Raw genomic sequence first — 22,452 nt, 5'->3', positions numbered from 1 at the left:
CACACATGCCTGCTCATCACCTAGAACTGCATAGCTGAGGCCCATGACCCCTGACACACCCACCCATGAGATGGGCACTTGCCCATACATTTTGGTTAACATTTTGGTTAAGGTGGCAGCAGCCATGAATGCCACGTGCCCCTGGGGGCACAGTGGCCAGGGGTGTGTCTCATTTTCTCCTGCCTTGCCCAATAAGCTGGCTACATAATGTACTCAGATGTTTGCACTGCCTCAGCTGGGTTTTGTGGGTTTTAGGCGCTCTGAAGCATACCACAACGTGTTTTGGCTCCTCCTGACTGAGAATGCAGCGAAGTCTGGTTATGGCCGTGGGTGAATACAGCACTCACAAAACCACTTTCAGCTTTGACCATGCTGGATATTTACAGCAAGGCTGATCTCACTGAAACTCTCAACACCACACCTCACCCTGAAGAACTTCACAGAACAGAGGCAAACAGATGGCATCTCATGGGTCTGGGCTAAGCTGGTGAGGAGTCAAAACCAAGGGCACAGAGTACAAGTATCTCCTCCCCTGCATAGTCCCCAGCTGTGCTGCTCGTGGTTTGGGGCATCTGCTGCTGCCCTGGCAAGAACAGGCAGTTGCCCAAGTACTGATTCAGGTCCCATCACCGATTCTGGTTATGACCTAACTGGCCTGGGTAGCCACACTCCCAAAGACTCTCTTGAGCCTTGGTGTGTGTGTGCGTGCGTGCGCACCCCCCACCCCCAGTCAGAGGCTAGTGATGACCATTAACACTCCCTCCACCCTCCCCAAACACCCTGCAGAACTGCCTATGCCTAGATCAGACTGAGAGGCAGACATGGGCAATTAAATAGTCCCCTAAGGAGCAGACAGCCAAGCCTGCACCTCAGATTCTTGACAAAGCTAGCTGGCTTAGCAGGATCACCTCTGCACAGGGCCAGGAGAGGCCATGGAACAGTAAAGAGAACTGCCCTGGTAGAGAATTGGAGCAGGTCCTTTTTATTTACACAGCACTTGTACAGTCTGCACATCTACTGCAGCACAATTCTCCCTGCCTGGCTCAACACGATATGGATGCTACCCTCCTCATAGTGCAGGCCCTTGAGACAGGTGCATGGCTGTCTACAAAATCTTCTAAATACCAGCCAAGCCCCTGGAATGGGTGAGCACTGCACCTTTCTTCTCACATGCCCACAGCTGTAGAGGCTCGGTCTTGAGGAGCAATACTCCTCTCTAGATGGTTGGCTTGGAAAATGGGAAGTGTCAAAGCCTTGGCAAACACCCACACATGCCCACTGCTACTGTCCCACCCCCTTCCCAGACATTCAGCTGTGACATCACTCCTTGCTGTGCCCTAGATGCAAGGGCAGCCCTGGCACTCTCCATAACATCCTGAGTCTCCCAGGAGCTGGAGTGGCATCTCTTTCCACAGTGATCCACAGATAAATTCAAGGCCTGCCTCTCACTGCCAGCTCTCACTGTACTCAAAAGATACAGAGTGGGCTGTGGGATACATCAGACAAACACACAGGTAGGAGGGTGCCTGCAGAGATTTACAAGGCTGAGGAGGGAAAGGCTGGAAGCAGAAAGCAGGAAGCAGCTTGGTTAAGAGCCAAGCTGCTCCCACCCTCTCACAATGCTGACAGCAGCCTCAGCTCCATGGCAAAAATCCTTCCGTGTTAACCCAGTTGGGTGCCATAGTCAGTCATGAATCAACAGACAACTCCCCTGCTTCTAAGGGAACTCCCCTGCTTCTAAGGGTTCTGTCCTGGGTCTGAGTGGTCTCCCAGACCCTGCTGCATTAGTGCCAGCCATGTGGTCCCACATGCTCCATGCCTTCCTTTAGATTCCTGTTAGATGCTAACATGCCACAAACTTCTGCTGGATCAGCTTGTATCTAAGCAGCTCCTGGTCAGAAACAGATGGCTGCAGCCCAGCAACAGCTTGCAGGAAGTCCTCCATGGTCAGGACAAGATCAGAGCTCTCTGTGTCCAGCCCTGCAAAGCAGAGCACATGGTCATCCCCAATCCCTGGTTCAGAATGCACACGTACACATGCAGAGTGCAGCTGAACAAGCCCCAACAGGGACTCTGGTTTAATTATGCCAAACTGTTAAAGAGCACTGGGAGGTACTCCTTCCCCTTGGGCCAAGTGCTTTCTTTCAGCTGGTTCCAACCCCTGCAGCTTGCAGCCTGTCAATTGTCCTCTCCTCCTCCTACCCCACATGGGTGTAGCCTTTAACAGATTATGCCATGTTCAAAATCTTTCCTGTGTAAAAGAGGCTGCTGCAGTCTGAGCAATTCAGAACCTGCTTCCCAGGAAAGCAGAGGTCCTTGAACTTCATCCAGGCAGAAGGGCTGGGCCCTCGGAGCAGCCCTCCCACCCCCTGCAGGGTGGGAATTAATTTTAAGGATATTCCTACAGCCAGGGCCGTGGAAAAAGGCGTAGAGCTGCAACTCATGTGCCCCAAGAGCTCAAAGAGCAGGAGGCAAAAGAGACGAATCCTAGACAAGTCCCAATTTTAGGAGCCTGAGCAGGTAGGCCATAGTGCAGACACCAATTCACTTATGCAAACTGCTGCCAGCCCCAGGCTCTGGGTATGCCCTTCTTGTAGCAGGTCCCATGCACTTCAACTTCCAGAAGAAGGAAGGTACAGCTGGACAGAGACCGAGAACAAGGAAGGGTGACTGGTGACCCTTCGTGGACACCTCATTTCCTGTAGTGACAAAGGGAGAACGTGTCCCCTCAGATATCTTGGTGGCCAGGTCCAATGCAGGGCTGCACAGACCCTGAACTGAAGGCCTTCCCAGTCACCAACTATTGTACACGTTCCTTCTGCCAGCAGCCCAAGTGGAAAGGATGGGTTTATGAGAATGGCATGATTGAGGCCCAGGAGGTCTTGCGTGCCCTATGGGCAGATGGCTACTCCATGCATGAGGCATTATGGCATTTGAAGCTGTACATATGCAACTGTGGGGGTCCTCTCTTCTGAGTCAGTCACACTAATCCTGGCCATGCTCCCCCTCACTCAGTCATCCTCACAGCCTGGCATCAAACCCACTATCATGCAGCTGCCTCATCACCATTGCCCACAGACAGACACCAAGAAAGGGGAAAGTCCAGCCAGCACCTCCAGTAAGCTGGGGTTGACCCCAGGATGGCCAGATGAGAACCCATTCCTTGACCTTCACATGATGTTCAAGATCTCTGCATTTCAGAGACCAGCACAAAAGCACTTGCTTGCCTCTTTCCTGACAAAAAACACATGGCTGGAGCAAAAAAAACACTGAACAGGCCTCCCAACTGCATACGTGTTAGTTACTCCCAGCAGCGAAAGTGGCAGGCATGGTCTCCTACCTTCTTCAATGCACTCCACTTTCCGTTTAATGACATGCATCATGGCGTCCGAACAGAGCGCATACAGATCTGCTCCAGTCAGCTGGGCAGGGCACTTGTCTAGGATACTGGTGAGACTCACTGAAGGGTCCAATTTAAACCTACCAGGGAAGGAAATACCCAGTGCTTGGATCACAGAAAGATGGAGACTCAGAGAAACAAGGCAGCCAGAAGGTCTGGGGCAGGAGTAATTGCATCCCACAATAGCTCCTCTCCCTGTTTAGCACTTTCTATGCTCTGCACCAGCTGCTCCAAACTAAACTGGGTTTACCTGCTCACCTACCCCCCAGGGGATCACATCAGGCAGTGCTCACATGTGGGCCCTTGTGCTTGCTCCCTAGACCCAGGGGCAATTTAGAGCTGTTGATCTGGAAAAAAAAAAAAAAAAAAGGAGGGTCTGGAGACCTGACCCCTAAGCTCCACACTCCTCCCAAACAAGAACTACCAGTACCAAAGTAAAACCAGTCAAGTCAGCACTAGAAAATCCTGTCCAAACCCCACACAGCAGAAGCTGTCACCCCTGCAGCACAGGAGAGTGCTAAGCTGCCAAACATAACCTTGCAAAATGAAAATTAGCAATGAAAACAGCTTTTCTTCTACCAGAACATGCCTGGCCACCCTCCTGAGAATTAAGAGGTGAGCAGCAACCACCTCAAAGCAGGGCAGGGGATAAAACCTATGGGAAAAGGCTACAGCAGCATTTCTCAACCCATGGGTTGTGACCCAGAAGTGAGTTGCAAGAATATATGAAAAGGTTGTGAACAAACTTAAAAAATGGATCATATTTTCCATACATTTTTGACAAAATAGATGCTGTTTGTTCTTCACCATGTGTTAGCACTGCGAATACTAATAAATACGGATTCCGGTTTTCCATTTGCCATGGAAAAAACACAGATTTTCTCCTTTAAAGGAGAAAAAAAATATGGGAAACTGGGTTTCCCGTTGCAGGCTGGCAGAGTTTCAGCCTCCAAGGGGGTGCTTAGGACTGGGGAAGCAGGAGGAGGGTGATCAGGCAGGGGATGCCACATGCATGTGTGCACGCACGCATGCATGTGGCAGCCAGGCAGCATGGAGAGCAGCTCCCATAGCTCCCTGCAGGAAAGTTTATGGGGCATGGCAAGGGTGCAAAAAAACCTCAATGATGCATTGAAGGGAGCACAGGCAATGCTTCAGGAGGCATGAGGGGGCATTTGCCTTCCTAGATTTATGCACTCACAGTGGGCATGAGGCTGCAGCCTGACAAGACTGGCACAGGCAGGAGCCACCTCCACAGCCCAGCAGGCAGGACTCAGTGTGGGAGGGCAGAGTAGGGCAGCAAGACTCATTGGTGCTGCCACCACCAGGACCCATGCTGCTCTAACTTCCCCTCACCTCCAGCCACTCGCGCACCAGGCTGTGGCTCTACCCTGCTGCCATGGCCCAGCTACTGCTGCCATCACTGCCCACTTTAGACCCGAGGGTAGGTGGGGCAGCGGGCAGCATGGGCAACCTGAAGGGAGTGATGGCCAGACCATGGCAGTGGTGTAGAGCTGAGGCCTGGTGGGCAAGAGGCTGGCAGGAGGTGAGGCACTGCACCCCACCCCCAGTTTGTAACTCTTTGCACTGCTTGCAGTGCAGGGGTCCTAGTAGTAGCAGCAATGAGTCTTGCTGCCTCACACCACCCCCCGTGGGCTGAGTCCTGCCTGCTGAGCTGTGAAAGTGGCTCCTGCCCATGCTGATGCCACGCTCCAGCCAATTGCCAGCTGCAGGCACACAAATCTGAGGCAGGCATGTGTCCCCTCCACGCCCCACACACTGTGGGGCTGGGGCCTGGGGGTAGGGGGCAGCAGGTCAGGAGTAAGGAGCACCAGCAAGGCCAGGGGGATGTTTTCTACTTAAACTATTTACTGGGTCAGGAATGGCCATCAATATTTACAAGTGGGTACTGGTACAAAAGAAGTTGAGAACCCTGGACTAGAGCACTGAAGGAAGCACAACAATCCACAGAACATCCCCTCTAGAAAGCAATGGGCCATCACTCACTGCTGCCCTGCTGCCTTAAGTCTCTCCACAATGGAACTAAGTCACTGCTGGATCGTGACTGTTTCCAATCTTTTTCCTGTGGAGCAAAGCGATGGAGACTTGACCCCACAGTGGCAGGTATCCAAATGGTGTCAAGTGGCACCAACTTATAAAAATTCAGATGCTTCCTGCTGAGGATCTGACCTGAGGTGAAGCCCTGGCTCTGCTACAGGTCTGCAGATCCCTTTGACTCCTGACTAGAAGGAGTGGGGAGAGCTGGGTTGGCCTGCACTGCACCCTGCATGTCCCTCCCAAATAAGGCCAAAGCCAAAAGCAGTCTCCCAGATTGGAGCAGTGGCTGGACGGCAACAGGGAGGAAGATGCTGACTAACTCTACAGCAACTACCCCCCCACCAACTGCTGGTTCACTACAACTTAAGCAAGGGACCCTCTAGAGTCCCACAGTCCATATGTGCTGCTTCGATTGCTTGCCAATCTGCCCCCCTCCCATACCACTCCCTCCTGAATCCAGCCCCAGCCCTGCTGCAGGGCATATGCCCTAGGGGGAAGTTGGAGATGGCTCCTTGCTGGTTGAGGCAGCCTGGCAGGCACTCACTTTCTTGTGATGGCAATCAACACTCTCAGCTGAGATTCCCGGTCTTCATTCACACCCACATAGACCCGCTTGTCAAACCTGCCCAGGAGGGAGAGAGGGAGTCAAGGGCAGAGAAACCTCAGGGCAAGCCTGTTTCTCCTGACTGGTCCCGTGCATCCAGGGCTAGGATACCCCCCAATAGCACACCCTCTGCCCATGGGGCTGCTTCCTCATAGCAGGGGCAGTCTGCATTCACAAGGAGTGCAGAAGCTGGGAGCAGAGAGACCACAGTGGCTATAAACCAGGGAACCCTCACCACATCCCACCTCCAGTCCAAGTAAGGGCAGCTGCTGGGCTGTTCTAACCTATTTCCTGGCTGCAAAGGCTCTCTCTGTCATGAGAGAAGATTAAAATACCTAGGATAAGTTAATGGAGGGGATCATTGGCCATGTGTAGGGAGTGCACGTGCACCCCCTGACAGAAGTGCTGCCGATGCTGCCAGCGGCACCTGCAGGCTGTGGTCACTAACAACCCTCCCCTTCCGCGTCTGCAGGCAGTCGCCAATTGCTGCTGGCAGCGTCTGTGAGTGGTTGCCAACTGCTGATTGGCACTCACAACCCCACCTCCCGCCACCGACATGGCTGCAGCTGCCTGCCAGAGCTCCCCACCATCACACCCCTGCCACCGCCACCTATGGGCGGTCACTGTATCACCCCAGCCTCTGGGGGCATGCATTATTCATGGAGGGGATACAGAAAGAGGAATTCTGACTGTCCAGTCAGAGGAGCATGGAGATATGCTTGCTGTTCCCAGGTTGTAGAGTGGTGTTTGATTTTCACCCCCACCACGCTTCCGGGTTTTGATAATTGCCACATGGGACTGGGAAGGAATTTTTTTCTCCCCTCCTGTTGCTACAGGCGTTGGAAGGTAGGGGGTTGCCTCTCAGAAGCACTGGGTGCTGGCTGCAGCTAAGGCTGGGGATTTTAGATTGGGGGGTGTCAGTGGTCCTGCTGGGACTGAAAGCTGGAGGCTCCTGGCTAGAGGGTCTTGCCCCTCTCCTTCTAAGGTTCTGAGTGATCACCACATTTGGGGTCAGAAAGAAATTTTACACCATGGTGAAACTGGTACCGACTGTGGGGAATGTTGCCTTCTTCTGTAGCTGATGGCCCTCTTCCTTGGATCCCTCAAGTGTATTTTAACAACCCTGATAGCCCTCATCCCCTACTTTTGCCCGTGGCAAGTTTGGGTGCTTTTGCTGCCTTTGGGCAATGTGCCTTGTAGTTGTAGAGCAAGACTGATTGCATAGTTTTAGGCATACGTTAGACATTTTGTATGGGGTGGTTCAGACAGGCATGACCATGCCTTCAGTAGGGAGTTGGACCATAGAAGTCTCTTCCAGCCCTGTTGTACAATCCTAGCTTATTCCCACCTTAACATGTCTCCTATGAGGGGGCTGAGATGGAAGCCAGTACTCTGCTTCTGCAGCAGCCCCTACACAATGCTATTCCCTCAGGGCTTCTCTGCTCTTTTTCTAAAGGGGCTGGGAATACTGGCATTTACATAGCCCTATTATTTTCACCACATGGCCTGGGGCCCTGGTGTGCTGGGCACTGCACAAGCAGAGAAGTCAGACCCTGTTCTTGGAGTCTGCAATCCCAAATCAGCCTTCAAGAGGAGGCATGTAAGTACAGTGGCATGCAGGAGCAAGTGGTAGGCAGGGAAACAGCAGCAATAGGGACCTAGAGCTTTCTGCAGTGCCTTAAAAGGTGCTGGATTTGGGTTTTTTTTTTCAAATATAAACACTGGCATCTGCCACAGTCACTCACAGGTCCCAGAAGCCAAGGTGCTGCTCAAGAAATGACTCACCTGACAGCCATGTGGGGAGCTGAACATTATCTGTGGAAGGGAAACACCTACATGAAGAAAGGTGCAGAGAGCAGCGTGCCATGTACCTGCCAGGCCGCAGCAGTGCAGGGTCCAGCAAGTCAGGTCTGTTTGTGGCTCCAATCACGAAAACTTCCTGGGTGGAATGAAGGCCATCGAGCTCCGCCAGCAGCTGGGAGACAACTCTACCAGGCAGAGTGGGGGAAGGGACACCCAGGAGTTACCGGCAAACCCAGTGTAGAACATGAATGCACCTCCTAAATCCAGGGCTGCTTACCACCACTGCTTGTACTCATTTGTATTACAGCAGCACCTGGATGCCCCCCTCCAAAGCCAAGCCCCATTGTACACGGTGCTATGCATATACACACTGGGAGACAGCCACTCCTCTCGAGTGCACAGACTAAAAAGGCCTCATACAGAACAGCAACTGGTCAACAGAGCTGGGAACAGAACCTGAGCTGCTCAACCTCTGGTCCTGTACCCTACTGACTGGACTGTGCTGCCCAAGCCCCCACAACACTCGCACACCTAAAGGGCTTTGCACAAGCACAGCCACTGACATGATGAACAACCCTGCCAGGGCCCAATGGCATCACCCAGGCACCATGTGCCACACCCTCAGACAACAGAGATGACACCAATTCATGCCCTGCCAGAATGACTCTGATCTCAGGCAAATCCCTTCCCTTGTTCTTCCTCAGGAAGAGAGTAAAGCTGCATCCACCAGGGCTGGTTAAATATTCAACTGCCTGGGTGAGAGGGACCATATATGGACAGGCAGTCACCCATGTCTACTGACTGCATTCCACACATAGATGGTGATTTGCTAATCACAGCTGAAGCCCTTAAGCAATGAGCTCAACTGCAAGGCCCTACTGTCTGTCAGAGCTGGGGGTCCCCTCCATCAGTTGGCAGTCATGCCCAGCTGACATGAGTTTATCCTAGTCCTGCAGCTCCCTTGCCAACCCAGCACTGCACTCAGGCTCAGAGCATCCTTATGCTCAGCTGCTCCACCTCTGTACTCATGTGCTGAAAAGTGCCACTGCCAGAGCCATGGAGCTGCACATGACAATGGACCATTTGAGAGGAATGTGCTGCTTCCCAAGAATGCCCTACCCTGAAGAGCTTCTGGGCCTAAAGAAGGGGCAGGCTAGACTTGCACCAGCAGCCCAGCCCTGGAGCTTCTATGGACAAGGACTGCATTTGCACAGGTTTGTTCAGAACCCTGTGCTCTGACCCCAAGGGATGCTTCTAGAGTGGCTTTCTCAATGCAAACATGGGCAACGAGTGGGAAGGGGAAGGACAGGATGGTGTCAAGGGGCACACAGGGAGCTTCTCTACGCTGCAGAGAAGGTGGGTCTGCCTTTTTATGTCTGCGCTGTACCCAGCACTACGGGACTGATCCCAGACTGGAGCCCACAGTGACTTAGTACAGAGCAAATACTGAACATTCTCACCATCCCATGCCTGGGTCAGCGCAACAGCACATCAGATCCAGCATGGAAAAGGAGCTGAGGCTAGAGGCTATGAGGACAGTGCTGGGCTGAGGCTCAGGCTGCACGTGCTCTGCCCAACCAGGAGTTTTCATGCACACCTAGCTCATAGATTCATACCTTGTCCAACCACATCTGCCAAAGAAAGGCCTGGTGAGTACTTACCGATCCATGACACCTCCTGAATCCCCACTGTGCCCACGGCTGGGTGCCAATGAATCCAGTTCATCAAAGAAGATAACACAGGGAGCAGCTGCCCTGGCTCTGGCAAACACTGGGAGGAGACAGACATGCAGAGTGTGGATGCCATAGAACAGGTCACAGAAAGGCATCCAGCCCATGGGGAGAAGACAGCCCTGAGTGGAGAACCATCACCCTGGAAACTATCTGCCCAACCTACCCAGGAATGTGGCTCTCTGGGGAAGAAAGCAATGTCAGCAATAGGAGCAGGATGCTGCTCCAGGCCTCCCATTCCTAAGGTAGAGCGTAGGAGGAAGGGGCAGGCCATAGCGGCCTAGGGATATGCTGGGACTGCTGTCTACCACCACAAAGGAAACCTCTCCCAGCACCCCTAGGTCATGTTATTTCCCATCATGAGCCAAGGCTGGGGGCTGTACACAACATAGCCCTCCTGTATATGCCTGTATAGCACCCACCACCATGAAGTCCTGAACATTGCCTGTGGTCTCTAGGGAACACCAATGCAAACAATGAAGAGTGGTATGGAGAAGGCACTGACAAGGCACACCAGGCTGGAAGAAAATGGCACTGGAAACCAGATGAGAGCGATTACCAAGGGCTGCAAAAAGGATATTAAGGAGCTAAAATTCAAAGCAGGATTAGGGAGAGGTGGTAGGAAACCTTAAGTGGTTCGTGCTGGTTGTAGCAGAGGAGCGGAAAAGGATTGCAATGGTTACAAATAGGGAGGTCTGGATGAGCAGCACTGCAGACAACAAGGCACGTGACAGGCAAGATGTTGAGAGCTGGGATGGTGAGGAGGAACAGGCAAGGCTGGGGGTTACAGAAAGGATTAAGAGGGGCTGGAAGATTGGTGAGGTGTGAGTCCTCTTTAGAGCAGACCAACTACAGAGGGATGAGCTAGGGGCCTAATTTCCACTCCTTCCTGAGGGGAGAACCATCTCCCCAGGCACATGTCTGGGTATGCCAGATAGGCTCAGCTCCCCCAGGTCAGTGTACACCAAACCCCAGGCTAGGGCAGCCACTCACCTTCACGAACGTTCTCTTCACTCTGCCCCACATACATGTTAATTAGCTCCGGTCCTTTCACACTGCAGGGAAGAGAGTAAGGATCAGGCCATGCTGGCACCTCTCTAACCCCAGCTGCCTCCCATTGCTGTACAGGTCAGGCCCTCCCATGGATCACTAGGTGAGCCTTCCCCCTCAGGCTCCAAGGAAAGCATGCCCCAATGCCCTTTTACAGATCCCTGCCCTTCACCTGAGGAAAGTCATGGTGCACTCAGTTGCCACAGCTTTGGCCAGCAAGGTCTTTCCTGTCCCCGGAGGCCCATACAGTAGGAGACCAGAGCGGCGCAGCCCAAATGAGAGCAACTCAGGGTGTTCCAGGGGCAGCTGTATGGTGTCCAGGATCTCTTTCTTCACCTCCTGGAGCCCACCCACATCCTGCCAGGAGACTGAAGGGATCTGCAGGGAGGACAGCCACATCATCCTTCTGCTCCAGACTTTGTTCAGCTCCCAGTCCAGCATCCTGGCTGGCACATGGACAGCTCTGCACAGGGTGATCTCAGCACTGCATATGGGGGAAACCACCTTCTCAGACCCTCCCAGACCCCTAGATTCCAGCTGATCATCCTAGGCTCCTCCGTATCACAGTCTCCTCATCTCCCCCTTCACAGGCAAGCCTCTTCTCTTGCTGTGCTATTCTACCACCTCCTGGCCCAGCTCTCATATACCCACCTTTGCAAAATCCAGCCTCTCCTGCCAGTCTTTCAGCCAGCCCCATGCCTGCTCTCACCCTGCATCCCTTTCACTGGCCTACAACACCATTTTGTACTCCTGACTCTACCCACTCCTCTTAGAGAGAGAGAACAGGCAACCAAAATGCATGGTAACAAGTTGTGTTTCTGATGTGCCATGTGAGGCTCATGTACTGTACACTCAGGGCATGGTTATGCTCAGGCCTAGATTCAGCTGCCCTGAAGCCTCTGCTGGTATTTCATAGGTCAGTGAGTGCTATTCTACTGGGGAAGCCCCAACCATTGATAAGTTCAGTCCCATGCCAGCAGTAAGGAAGACTTCCTTGTGAGATTTATCCAGTGCCTAAATAACACTGCCCAAGAACCAGGAAGAAGTGGGCTTGGACCAGTTTGCAGAGAACACCCCCACCCCCTCCAAGACAAAAAAAGGTTTCTTGGTGTTTCTAGCCTTTAACACCTCCCCTATGAAAGCCAGATTCTCACATGCTTGTTTTGTGAAGTCGAATCCCATTCAACCCTGTGCTCTGCAGCACACAAGGGAAGTCACAGAGGAAGCATGGTAAGAACTTATACCCTGCACTTCCTTACACTCCTTCCACCTGTTAATTTGTTACCTAAGTCCATCTAGGGTACCTGTACAGCTTCATAGTAAAATATCGATCAACAAAGGGGTGAATTCAGCAGGGAGCTAGTTGGTTAACTGGCCACTGGTCAATGGATCACTGCTAAGAAACACCCTGCAGCCATCCTACCCTGCCATACCTCCTTCCTACCTACACTGCCGAGACTCTTGCTCCAATCCATCTGAAACGTGATTTGTGTCAAGGAACAACCAGCATCTATGCACAAACGGCTCCTTGAGAAGGCTGCCACAGGGACCCCAAGCATTGTGGGTCTGACAGGACACTATTCATAGAACTGCCACTCTTCCCATCATCGCTACTTAGCTTACTCCATTGCCCAAGTCACTGTCACTCTGGAACACAGTGTAATTCAGAGCACTCATGCCTCTAACAAAGCAACCTGCACTTGCCATCAGGTGACCAGTCACAAACTGTCATTGCACTTTTAGGTCATTTGTTGGTGCAGAAAGGCTGACAAGATCTGCAAATGCAATCTACAACTACACAAGGAGCCCCAAATTCATGCAAAAAATTGAAGAGGGAATAAGTGCATGCATGCTGTCTGGAAGCAACATACCTCACAGGAGAGGGCTGACGCATGGAGACTGCACTCCAATTTAGAACAAAGTACAGGCAATTAGAAATGCTAGCAGGAAATAATTTGTATGGAAGGACTAAAATCCACCTGTGTGGAGGGCACATGGAGTCTTAGAAGACACTGTGATTATGGTACATTTCTCTGAAAGAAAAACGCAAGGGACAAGAAACAAACACATGTAGCTTCAAGACCCAAGCTGTGAGTGTGCTGCATTGGGGAAGGAGCCAATCAGATGACAAGAAATAAGGTCCACTGAGGAGGAACTTGCCCAGGGGAGAAGGGGTAATAAGAATAGGAGTGGATGGCTCAGCCATTTCTGCTAACTGGGGATGCATAAAACAGCTCTGTGGTTTTACTGAAAGAGTTTTCTCCTAGAAGCATCAGGAATATCAAGTCTTGCCTTTGACAAGCTAGATCTTTTTTAGGAGACCAAAGAACAGGAAGAAAGCTCCCTGGGGCCAACACTGAAAGGAGCAGACAAAACTGAGTTTAAAACAAGTCCAGTATAGAATCTCTTTCCCTCTTGGCCAATCCACTTCCACTCCTTTGCTCCTTGTGTTGACCTCGTCCTACTACTGCTCCAGTTCTCTAGCTAGTTTTAAATCAGGTCTAAAAACATCTAAATGTCTATTGTGAAAAAAGCAAAGCTGCCCTTAAAACAAAAAGTTCCTCAGCTTCCTTTCTCCCATGATGCAAGAGCCATGAAACAACCACTCCATCCTTCTGCAGTTCATTTTTAAAACTGCAACAGAATACAAAAACAGCCAGGATGCTGGAGGAGTGCAAATTAGGCCAGAGGAAAGCAAAGAAACTGAAGGGTTTTCAGCAACAAACACCCTCAGGAAAGAAAGCCTGCTGCAGTGATCATTTATAAACAGAGATGGCTAGACTGGGTAACAACTTCTTTTCCATGTTATCCAATGAGACACTGAACTACATTTGAAAATGGTCTTCCTTAAGAAAGAGAGAACAAAAATTCAGACAATGAAGCAGCCTCAAATCTCATCTACTGGGAAAACACATGCCTCTGTCTGAATGCAATTTATACCTCCTAGATTTACAAGTACTGTGATTTAACATGCTATGGTTGTGTTGAAAAAAAATAAGGCAAAATAAGGTTTGTCTAAGTTGTTTCTTTTGGGCCTGTAGCAGCCCTGTGTGTCCATTGGTTTTAACAGATTACCTAAAAACTCAGAAGTGCCACACTGAGTTGTATCATATGTCCATCTAGTCCAGCATCCTCTTAGCTCTCAGTGGCACAGAGTGGATGTGAAAGGGAGGAGAATTTAAATAAGGCCAATCCAGACTGATCCATCCCCTGCCCCTCTCCCCTCTCCAGCTTCCAGTATTCAGAGGCCTAGGAAGTGCTCATTTTGAGGCTGCACTACAAGCTATCATGTGTAACACCCACTGATGGATCTATCCTCCGTGAATTGTTCCATTCCTCTCTTCAGCCTGGTTAAATTATCAGCCTCTACAACACCCCAGGACAAGGGGCATCAGTGGCATGGAGTTTTGGCTATGTTGGAGATGTTCTGGCACCAGGGCTAGACATCAAGACAAAGCGGCATCAGGAAAAGCTTGGTTGTTCTGCTCCAGGGCTCTGAAAAGTTGCCAACCACTAGCCTATTTAGTGTCTGCTCATACAGAAGCTTATCCATGTCCCCGATTATCCTTGCTGCCCCTTCTCTATACCTTTTCTAGTTCTACTACATCCTAAAGGAAAGGGGGGACCACCAGAACTTGACGCAATATCCAAGTGTGGTTGCACTATGGATTTACACAGTGATATAATGGACATTTCCTGTTTTCTTTTCAGTTCCCTACTCAAGCATTCCTAACATCGTAATCACCTTTTTGATGGCTCCTGAACTCTGGGCTGATGTTTTCATGAATTTACCTAAAATAATTCCAAAGTCTCTTTCCTATTTACTACAGGCTCAGCCAGAAACTGAAGATTAACTTATTTATAAATCTTATACAAATATTTTAATTCTAGAAAACAAAAACTAAAAGCATCCCTTCAACAAAAAGTAGATAAAGCCCTATGCAAAAATTCTTTCAGTAGAATGGAGTATATTCAAAGTTAAAGGTCAGAATATTCGGAACCTGTGCCAATTGCCAGAAAATTGGTCAGATATTTATAAATACACACAGAATTACTTATTATCTATAAGGGACTTTGGAAGAACAAGGCACACTACAACATTTATATTAATGTGTGCATTTTTACATGTACAGTATTTCAACAAACCAAAGGAGGTCCAATTTCAAGCCCTAATAAAATACTGAAACCAATCAGCAGGTGAGAAATGTGCAAGCTTTCCAGGACAACAGAAGCTGGCGCAATAAAATGAAAAAAAAATTGTGCCAGGCAAGCCTGCTTGCTTTCCTAGCCAGAATGATCAATGAGGAAAATGAGTGAAGGTGCCTTTCAGCCGTGTCCCCGACCTGTGCTTGGGGCAGGAGTAGGACTGGGAGACGAGACAGCTCTACACAGTCCTCCTGCTTTCCCTATTCTGACTCTGGCACTGAACTACCCAAACAGGAATGCGTCCCCAGATGTTCCCTAGCCTGAGAATCACCAGTCTGGTCTTGCCCTGCTCTAGGGAGGGGTGGGAGTTGGCAGCATAGAGCTAGCCATGCCAGCTTTACACCTCCTGAGGATTTCTTTTACCAGGAAAATCCCTGGACATCTTTTCACATCTTTTCTGGTGCTTCATGTTTACTCAGAAGTGTAAAGCAGCTGGAGGTGAGAGGGGCTGAGTATCTTGTCCCTAGAGTCAACATTTGATGTCAAATGCAAACATGCAATCACCTTAAGTTGGTGAGGTTCTGCCCCTTTCTGGATAACTTACTGCCCCATGAGCAGAACATTTTCCCTGAAAAAGAGTTACCCTCTGCCTTCAATCAAACCTGGCAGGCCAATAAGCCATCACATAATAGTTTAGCTGCAACATACCTGGTCCTGCACAGGCCACAAAAGTAGCTACTTTCCCTACCCTTATGCTATCATAGCCTGGTAGCTCTTGGATGAGGAACTGCCCAAAGGACAGGACTCCAGACACAGTCCAAAGCACTCTCTGGGTCTCATGGCCCCACATCAAATGCTCTGAAGTCAAGGAATAGAAGTCCCAGCAGAGCGACTAGTCTAAAGGCTTTGTGTTAATACTTCACACAACATAAGAGGCTCCCATGCCAGCTTTCCTAGCCAGAATGATCAATGAGGAAAATGAGTGAAGGTGCCTTTCAGCCGTGTCCCCGACCTGTGCCTGGTGATTCCTGTCCCTTGCCATTGCATACCACTCGCTAACTGAAGAAACCCCTCAACATGGGAAGGGTCTGAGAGCTCATACCTTTGGGGCTCCCACAGCATGGGAATGGGCATCATGCAACTGATCCAACGCAACATTAAAATCCTCCTCTAGAACTGGGAACCCAGCAGCACAAAAATCTCTCTCCTCTTCCTCACTCAGCCCCCCTGGAAAACTGGCAAGAGAGAAGAGGAAAACATCTAAGTCACTCCGCCTTAGCACACTCAATTTACCTTACAGAGCACATCTGCCACTGCCCAGCAGCAGCCCTCATTACTGCATGACCCAGCCTCACTGCTGAACATCTCTCACTGCAGTCTCCATCATTGCCCCATGGCTGATATGACCACAGAGGTACTGCATCGTTCTCACCATTCTCTGCCTCAGCTGCCATGTGGCCTCGACCACATCTTTACCAAGGTTTCTCTCCATCAGCTAAACATGCTCCCCCACAATACACCCCTCTATTTCAACCTCTCAGAGGAAACAGGATGACAAAATAAATCTTTTAAGGAGCAGAAGCAGAGATTTTCATTCATAGGAGTGAAATTATCTGACCACAAGCTCACACCAGATTACTCAGAGAACACATTTACATCACCTTGAGGTTTGAATCCTGGAGCAGGTGGCACGGCTGCTGTGGGACAACAAGGCACAGAAATCTCCCAACACAAAGCCCTGTGGATGCAGAAACAAACAATGTGTCCAGCAGAGAACAGCTTCAGTGCAGCATACACACCTGAATCAAGGGAGCCACCTCCTCAGACAGCATCGTGTTTGTGGAAAGGTAGGCGAGAACTGGAACAGAATGTGTGCAATCAGAGCTTCTGGCACTGGTAAGTCCAGCTGGCATACCCAGCCAGCTACACGAGTGCACATCTGCAAATGCAAAGGCAGATGTACATACATGCTTCTCAGTGCATTCTAGCACAGGGACCCACAGACATCCCATTTTGGACCCATCTAATAAAGATTTAATGCAAAAAACAGAAATATCAATGCAACAATACAGCTGAAAGGCTGAAAAAATATCACATACATGAACCAACAAGAGGGACCAGAACACAACCATGCTGACAGCCTGTATGTTAGATGGACATATTGTTTTAATCCACAGTGCAAGCGGGTCCTGTCTCTTCCCCAACTGCTCCTGCTCTTTTTTTGGCTGTTTACTATCTAGGAGAAGGAGGGACAAGCAGTGCCTGACAGCAGCCCTTGCCAGAGCCACGTGAGATAGTAAGAAGGCTCTTTGCAGAGGCCTTCCACAGCTAAACCAGACATCTGGAAGGACAACATCCACACTAGCTTTCAAGGCTCAAGCTTCAGCCACTTATTCTGTGGTGTGCTTGCAAAAGCGCAGGTTAGACTTTTCTGACAATGGCAATTGTGTATGCCTCCATTCCCCCACCACATCCAATCCTATAACTTTACAGCCTGAAGGATTGCTGCTCATCTTCTCAAAAAAGGTAACTTCAAGCAAAGCCCAGGGCTGGGTACTCCTGCCAAAGGGCACATGCTTTGCCAACCTAAGAATGCAAGAAGAGGGGTCATAACAAAACAAGGTTTTGCAATCCTAACAGTTTCAAGTCCCTTACGCAATGTATTGCTGAATAGAAGTTCCTACATGAAAAGCTGTGCAGAGAACCAGGCACAGGAAACCTGCAGCCGAAGTCACAAGTTAGTATTATCCTCCTAGGAAGATGGCATGTGGGAGTCAGTATTACCAGGCAGACTGGAACAAGAAAACTTCCCTCTGCAAACAGAAGTCTGCTGACAAAGTGATGAGCCTGACCTCACTGGCACAGTGGCAGTATGGAGTCTCTTCTGAGTTGCAACAAACTTAGGCAGAGACAACCAACACATTCTCAGGCTGGCCACTCAAGCAGAGCTGCCCTTCTCCGCAGCACTTACCGCACTTCTGCGTGCCAGCTTGGCCAGGCTCACTTCTTTCCCCAGCGGCAGGCTGGCAGTAAGCGTGCTCAGAATGGCCTTCCTCTGCTCTTCTGAAGGGGCTGTAATTGCCACCTCGTGAAGGAAAGCTGTCTGTACATCTGCAGGGACATCCTGGGATCTGCATGTAGTGCCAATTACCAGGACAGGCTTGCTGCCCACACAGGAACAGGAGAGAAACAAGTGGTGTCTGTTACACAACAGGGAACTAGAAACAATAACTCTGTAACTACACCACTTTCCACTGCCATCAGCCCACCTCAGAACCCCACTGAAAACTGTGGCCATGTTCTGGACAGCAGTCCCCTCTCCTATAAAAATGCCCTGCTCTATTACTTTAAATAGGCACAACTTACTTTGCAAGTAGGGTTTATTTTGGAGTGTGACTGTGACAAGTATCATTATTCTCCTCACCCAGGCTAAACCTCTAGCACCCTGTTCCAAAGCTTATGTTACCTCTTTCTCCCAAGCCACTGACACCCCTGCAGTGACACTCCATCCTTCCCACTCTATATCTCCCTCCCACCTGCTCCTGCACTATGCTCCACTGTTTCTACCATGCCAGGGCTTCAGCACTGTCCTAGCTCAGACCTTTCATATCTCCCAGGCCTGGCTTTGCCCCATACCACATACGCTATATTTTCTTCAGTATCTTATCTGAACCGATCCAAACAAATAAAATATATTTGCTTTAGACGAAGTCCCATCATTCCCCAAGCCATACAGCCATTCCCCAGGGAGCTTTAAAGGCCCTTGGAAATAAACCAAGCAACTCTGGGAGATTCCTCCACTGGTTTCAAAGCCAAAGTGAATATCCTGTCAGTTAGTATTTAAATGTTTGCCATGATTGTTGCTCTGCAGACACACAGACAGCATACAGAAGTGTCTTGGATGTCCAGGTAGAGTTCATACCTTAGTACAGGGTCTCTGTCCAGGAGGAGATGCCTCAGAGTGGAGATCACTCTGGAGTCCTCTCCCACCCCATCTCGGTCTCTGCCCAGCAATTCAATGTCCTTCAGCAGGAGGATGCATGGGTGATAGAGCTCAGCTTGTGCAAAAGCAGACTGTAGCTTCACCTCTGTAGCTCCACTAGTGTCTCCACAGAGACTGACACAGTCCACCTGCAGAAGTCATGAGAAGACAGAACACATAGCAGGCTGAGCTGCAGTAATGAGAAGAACCAAGTACAGACTTTCAAAGATTATTCTTCAAAATAAGAAGAGACTGGTACCCTCTCTTTACCTCTTTCTGATGAAAGAAGGCAGTTTGAAAGGATTGTAGAAAACTATCCTGCTTGCTTTCACCATAATGTCTCAGGAACAAACTGCATTCCCTTTTGCTCCAGATGGAGGAAGAGGGGCTGGAATAGCAGCTACAGGAGGTGACTCACTCCAAGCAAAGTCGGGGGGGTGAGAGAGAGGCCCAGGAAGGCAGTGGAAAGGGGAGGAATGTACACGCTGGGAGAAGCAACAGAAAGAGTAGAGAAGAAGGCACATGGAACCATTCAGCCTACACATCCGTGACAAACAGGGGCACAGCTGGAGTAGCTAGAAGCCCAGGCCCAAACTGAAAGGAGACACCCAGAGAGAAGCAACTAGTAATCTATACAAGCAACTCCCAGGGAGAAATGCAGCTTCAAATGAGAAGACATTGCAGTCACCTAGAGAAGACATTGCAGGATGCATATGATAGCCTGAAAACCTCTCATCTCTGTGAGTGAGGGAAGGTCAATGGTCCTTTGCTGACCTGGGAAAAGGCCAAGAGTGGGTGGAACAAAGATGCTGATGTCCACTCCCTCCCACAGCATCAAATGGATGTGCAGAACAGTAGAGGATACTTCAGCAATTCCCACTATCACAGATGAGGCTACCTATCGGGGGGTGGGGAGAGGGCAGAAAGAGCTTTTATACTCAGGAGTGGAAGTCCCCTGGTGGCCAGTCAACAAGCAGGAGAAGAGGGGTCCCCAAACGTGCAGTCAAGAAGCAGTGGGGTGAGGGGGATCCTGGTGCCCTGTCAACAAGCTGGGGGGAGGGGTCCCCTGTACAGCAGCAAGACCAGAAGTGCCGCTGGCTTCTCCATGCCTCCCAAAGCAGTGGTTCTCAACCGTTGGTACCTTACATACCCCCTGCCAAGCGATGCGGCAAGAGCGAAACTGGAAGTCCCACTGTGGCACTTCTGGTTTTGCTGCTGCAAGCCAAGTCCCACTTCTTCCATAGCAGCTTGGGGCAAAGCAGCCTGCGCGGGGCTCCCTCCCTATCGTCCGGCACACTGACACTACGGAGTGAAAGCTCCAGCACACCAGACACGGCAGGAGGGGCAGCGGCCAGGAGTTCTGGCCTGACCAGGCAAAGACCAAAACACAGCACTTGTGTACCCCCTGTCCATGTCTCACGTGCCCCCAGGGGTATACATACCACAGGTTGAGAAACACTGTTCCAAAGTACCCCCAGGGATATGTATACCCCTGGTTGAAAACTCATGGCCTAGAGGGCACTGAGAACTGTAACAGTGAGAATGGGAGGATAATCTAGCCAGGGTGACAATAGAGGTAGAAAGCTGAGAGGGGAGACTCGCTTTGCACCAGCTGTCAAGGCACTAGCTTTTAAAATGCAAAGATGAAACCAGGAATCAAAGCCAGGCCCAGATGTGTGCCATGCAAGCTGAGTTAGAACCTGAGAACCAGCGGTCACACATCTGTATCACAGTTCAGCTCCTACAAACTTTCCCTAAGTGCACCACCAGAAGGTGAAAGTAAGCTTGTACCCTTGTATCAGTACCGTAAACCTGACTCTAAGGGGCACTGTGAACTTGCAAGACAACTGGAGCTCAGCACGCCAATCATCAGGCCTGAAAGATGGGCTAAATAGCAGAAGTAAAGACTGAGGTAGGCTTAGACTGGTGTCCTGCATCTCCTCTAGCCAGGCTTTGGGAGACTTGACTCTGAAGGGAATTTTAAAGAGGACTTTCAAAGATTATTCTTCAAAATAAGAAGAGACTGGTACCCTCTTTCTACCTCTTTCTGATGAAAGAAGGCAGCCTGGAAGGATTGTAGAAAACTATCCTGCTTGCTTTTACCATAATGTCTCAGGAACAAACTCTGCTCTTCCCTGGTTTTCTGGCGGTTCCCATAGGTAGTCTTAGAGCCCAGGTTTTTTGAACTCACTTCTTGGTATATCTTTAACAAAGACACTGACCACAGCCAGTAACATTTTCAAGCGGCAGGTGTTTACAAAACCAACAACCACTAAAATCCCACAAACCCTCCTCATGACAAAATATTCCCTTGTTGCCAAGAAGGCTAATGATACACTATGCTGCACTGGTAGATATGTTGCCACTAGGTCCAGGGATGTGATTATTCCCCTCTATTCAGCACTGGTGAGGTCACATCTGGAGTAGTGTTCAGTTTTGGGCCCCCCCTACAGAATGGATATGGACAAATTGAAGAGAGTCCAGCAGAGGACAACAAAAATGGTGAGGGGGCTGGGGGACATAACTTTTGAGGACAGGCTAAGGGAACTGGGCTTATTTAGTCTAGAGAAGACTGAGAGGGGATTTAATAACAGCCTTCAACTACCTGAAGGGGGGTTCACAAGAAAATGGAGCTAGACTGTTCTCAGTGGTGACATATGACAGAACAAGGAGCAATGGTCTCAAGCTGCAGCAAGGGAAGTTTAGGTTAGATATTAGGAAGAATTTTCTCACTAGGAGAGTAGTAAAATACTGGAACAGGTTACCCAGAGAGGTGGTAAAAACCTCCAAAGATGGAGCTTCTAAGACCTGGCTAGACAAAGCTTGGGCTGGGATAATCTAGTTGCAGCTGGTCCTGCTTTAAGCAGGGGATTGGACTAGATGACCTCCTGAAGTCCCTTCCAACCTTCATTTTCTATGATTCTATGATTAAAGAAAATCAACTAAATAGTTGGAAAAATTGTTCTTTGCAAGCTTTAGGGCACAAATGCCCTTCTTCAGGCATAGGGAGAGTTTGTTGTCTCCAAAGCTAACATCCTTGTTAACAGCAGTATACGGAGATGAGAGATAACAGACCCGATTAACCACCCATTAGCCCTACTGTCTCTCTGCAAGTTTGTATATACACAGTCAAGCCCTAACCTCTCTCTAAAAGTGCAAAGTTTCAAGAAGTTAAATGAATAAAGGATATCAAAGAACAGAAATGCACTTTTTTGTAGAAAACAATGATTAAATCAAGGTTTCTTGACCAGTAATTTAAAATCAATTTGATTTAAATCAAATCCACCCCGACCAAATCAATTCTCTTCTAATGCAGACAGGAGATGCAGTTTGGGAAACTCAGGGCCTTATAAGAGAAATACTTCCTGATACCCATAATGCCTCATCAGTAGGTAACTTTGACAGTGCCTTGTTTTAATGCAGTCCAGGAGTCCTATCTGACTAAGCCTCCATCACCACTGTACCTGAGCCGTAAGAACTTGGGGAAAAGGATGGCAGAAGCAAGACAAAGAGAAAGAAAGAAATCTGTATGTTAACAAAACATCCTGGATCCAGAACTTGAAACAGCAACTTTTACTAAATTAAAATCCAATAAAAATGAGGGGGTATACAAAATTCAGTCCTATTAGAACAGAGTCCTCATTACAATCTTAATTCTGCAGAGAAAGCAGGGCTACACTGA

The 22,452-nt window shown here is 49.6% G+C and overlaps 1 protein-coding gene across 3 annotated transcripts in view; it reads right to left on the bottom strand.

The window, feature by feature from the left end:
• Positions 1-942: 942 nt before the first annotated feature.
• The window catches only part of PEX6 (peroxisomal biogenesis factor 6), a 30,932-nt gene continuing 9,422 nt past the window's right edge, over positions 943-22,452 (bottom strand). The window contains exons 7-17 of one of the 3 annotated variants that reach the window (XM_090054358.1): positions 18,711-18,919; positions 17,760-17,952; positions 16,450-16,526; positions 15,891-16,023; positions 10,815-11,020; positions 10,586-10,647; positions 9,524-9,632; positions 7,931-8,047; positions 6,000-6,077; positions 3,341-3,480; positions 943-1,980 (exon numbers count right to left, since the gene is read on the bottom strand). In XM_090054358.1, the coding sequence (XP_089910484.1) occupies positions 1,844-1,980; positions 3,341-3,480; positions 6,000-6,077; positions 7,931-8,047; positions 9,524-9,632; positions 10,586-10,647; positions 10,815-11,020; positions 15,891-16,023; positions 16,450-16,526; positions 17,760-17,952; positions 18,711-18,919 (1,461 nt within the window). In that variant the 3' untranslated portion in view covers positions 943-1,843. Of the gene's footprint in view, positions 1,981-3,340; positions 3,481-3,527; positions 3,748-5,999; positions 6,078-7,844; positions 8,048-9,523; positions 9,633-10,585; positions 10,648-10,814; positions 11,021-15,890; positions 16,024-16,449; positions 16,527-17,759; positions 17,953-18,710; positions 18,920-22,452 lie in introns of those variants that run through there. The other 2 variants (XM_090054375.1, XM_090054366.1) reach the window with 2 other exon arrangements.

Source organism: Crocodylus siamensis, chromosome 1, assembly GCF_052110815.1.
Source record: "Crocodylus siamensis isolate JL-2025a chromosome 1, ASM5211081v1, whole genome shotgun sequence".
In the NCBI taxonomy this organism is placed as follows: domain Eukaryota; kingdom Metazoa; phylum Chordata; order Crocodylia; family Crocodylidae; genus Crocodylus; species Crocodylus siamensis.
This window is presented reverse-complemented; position numbering and strand designations above follow the sequence as displayed.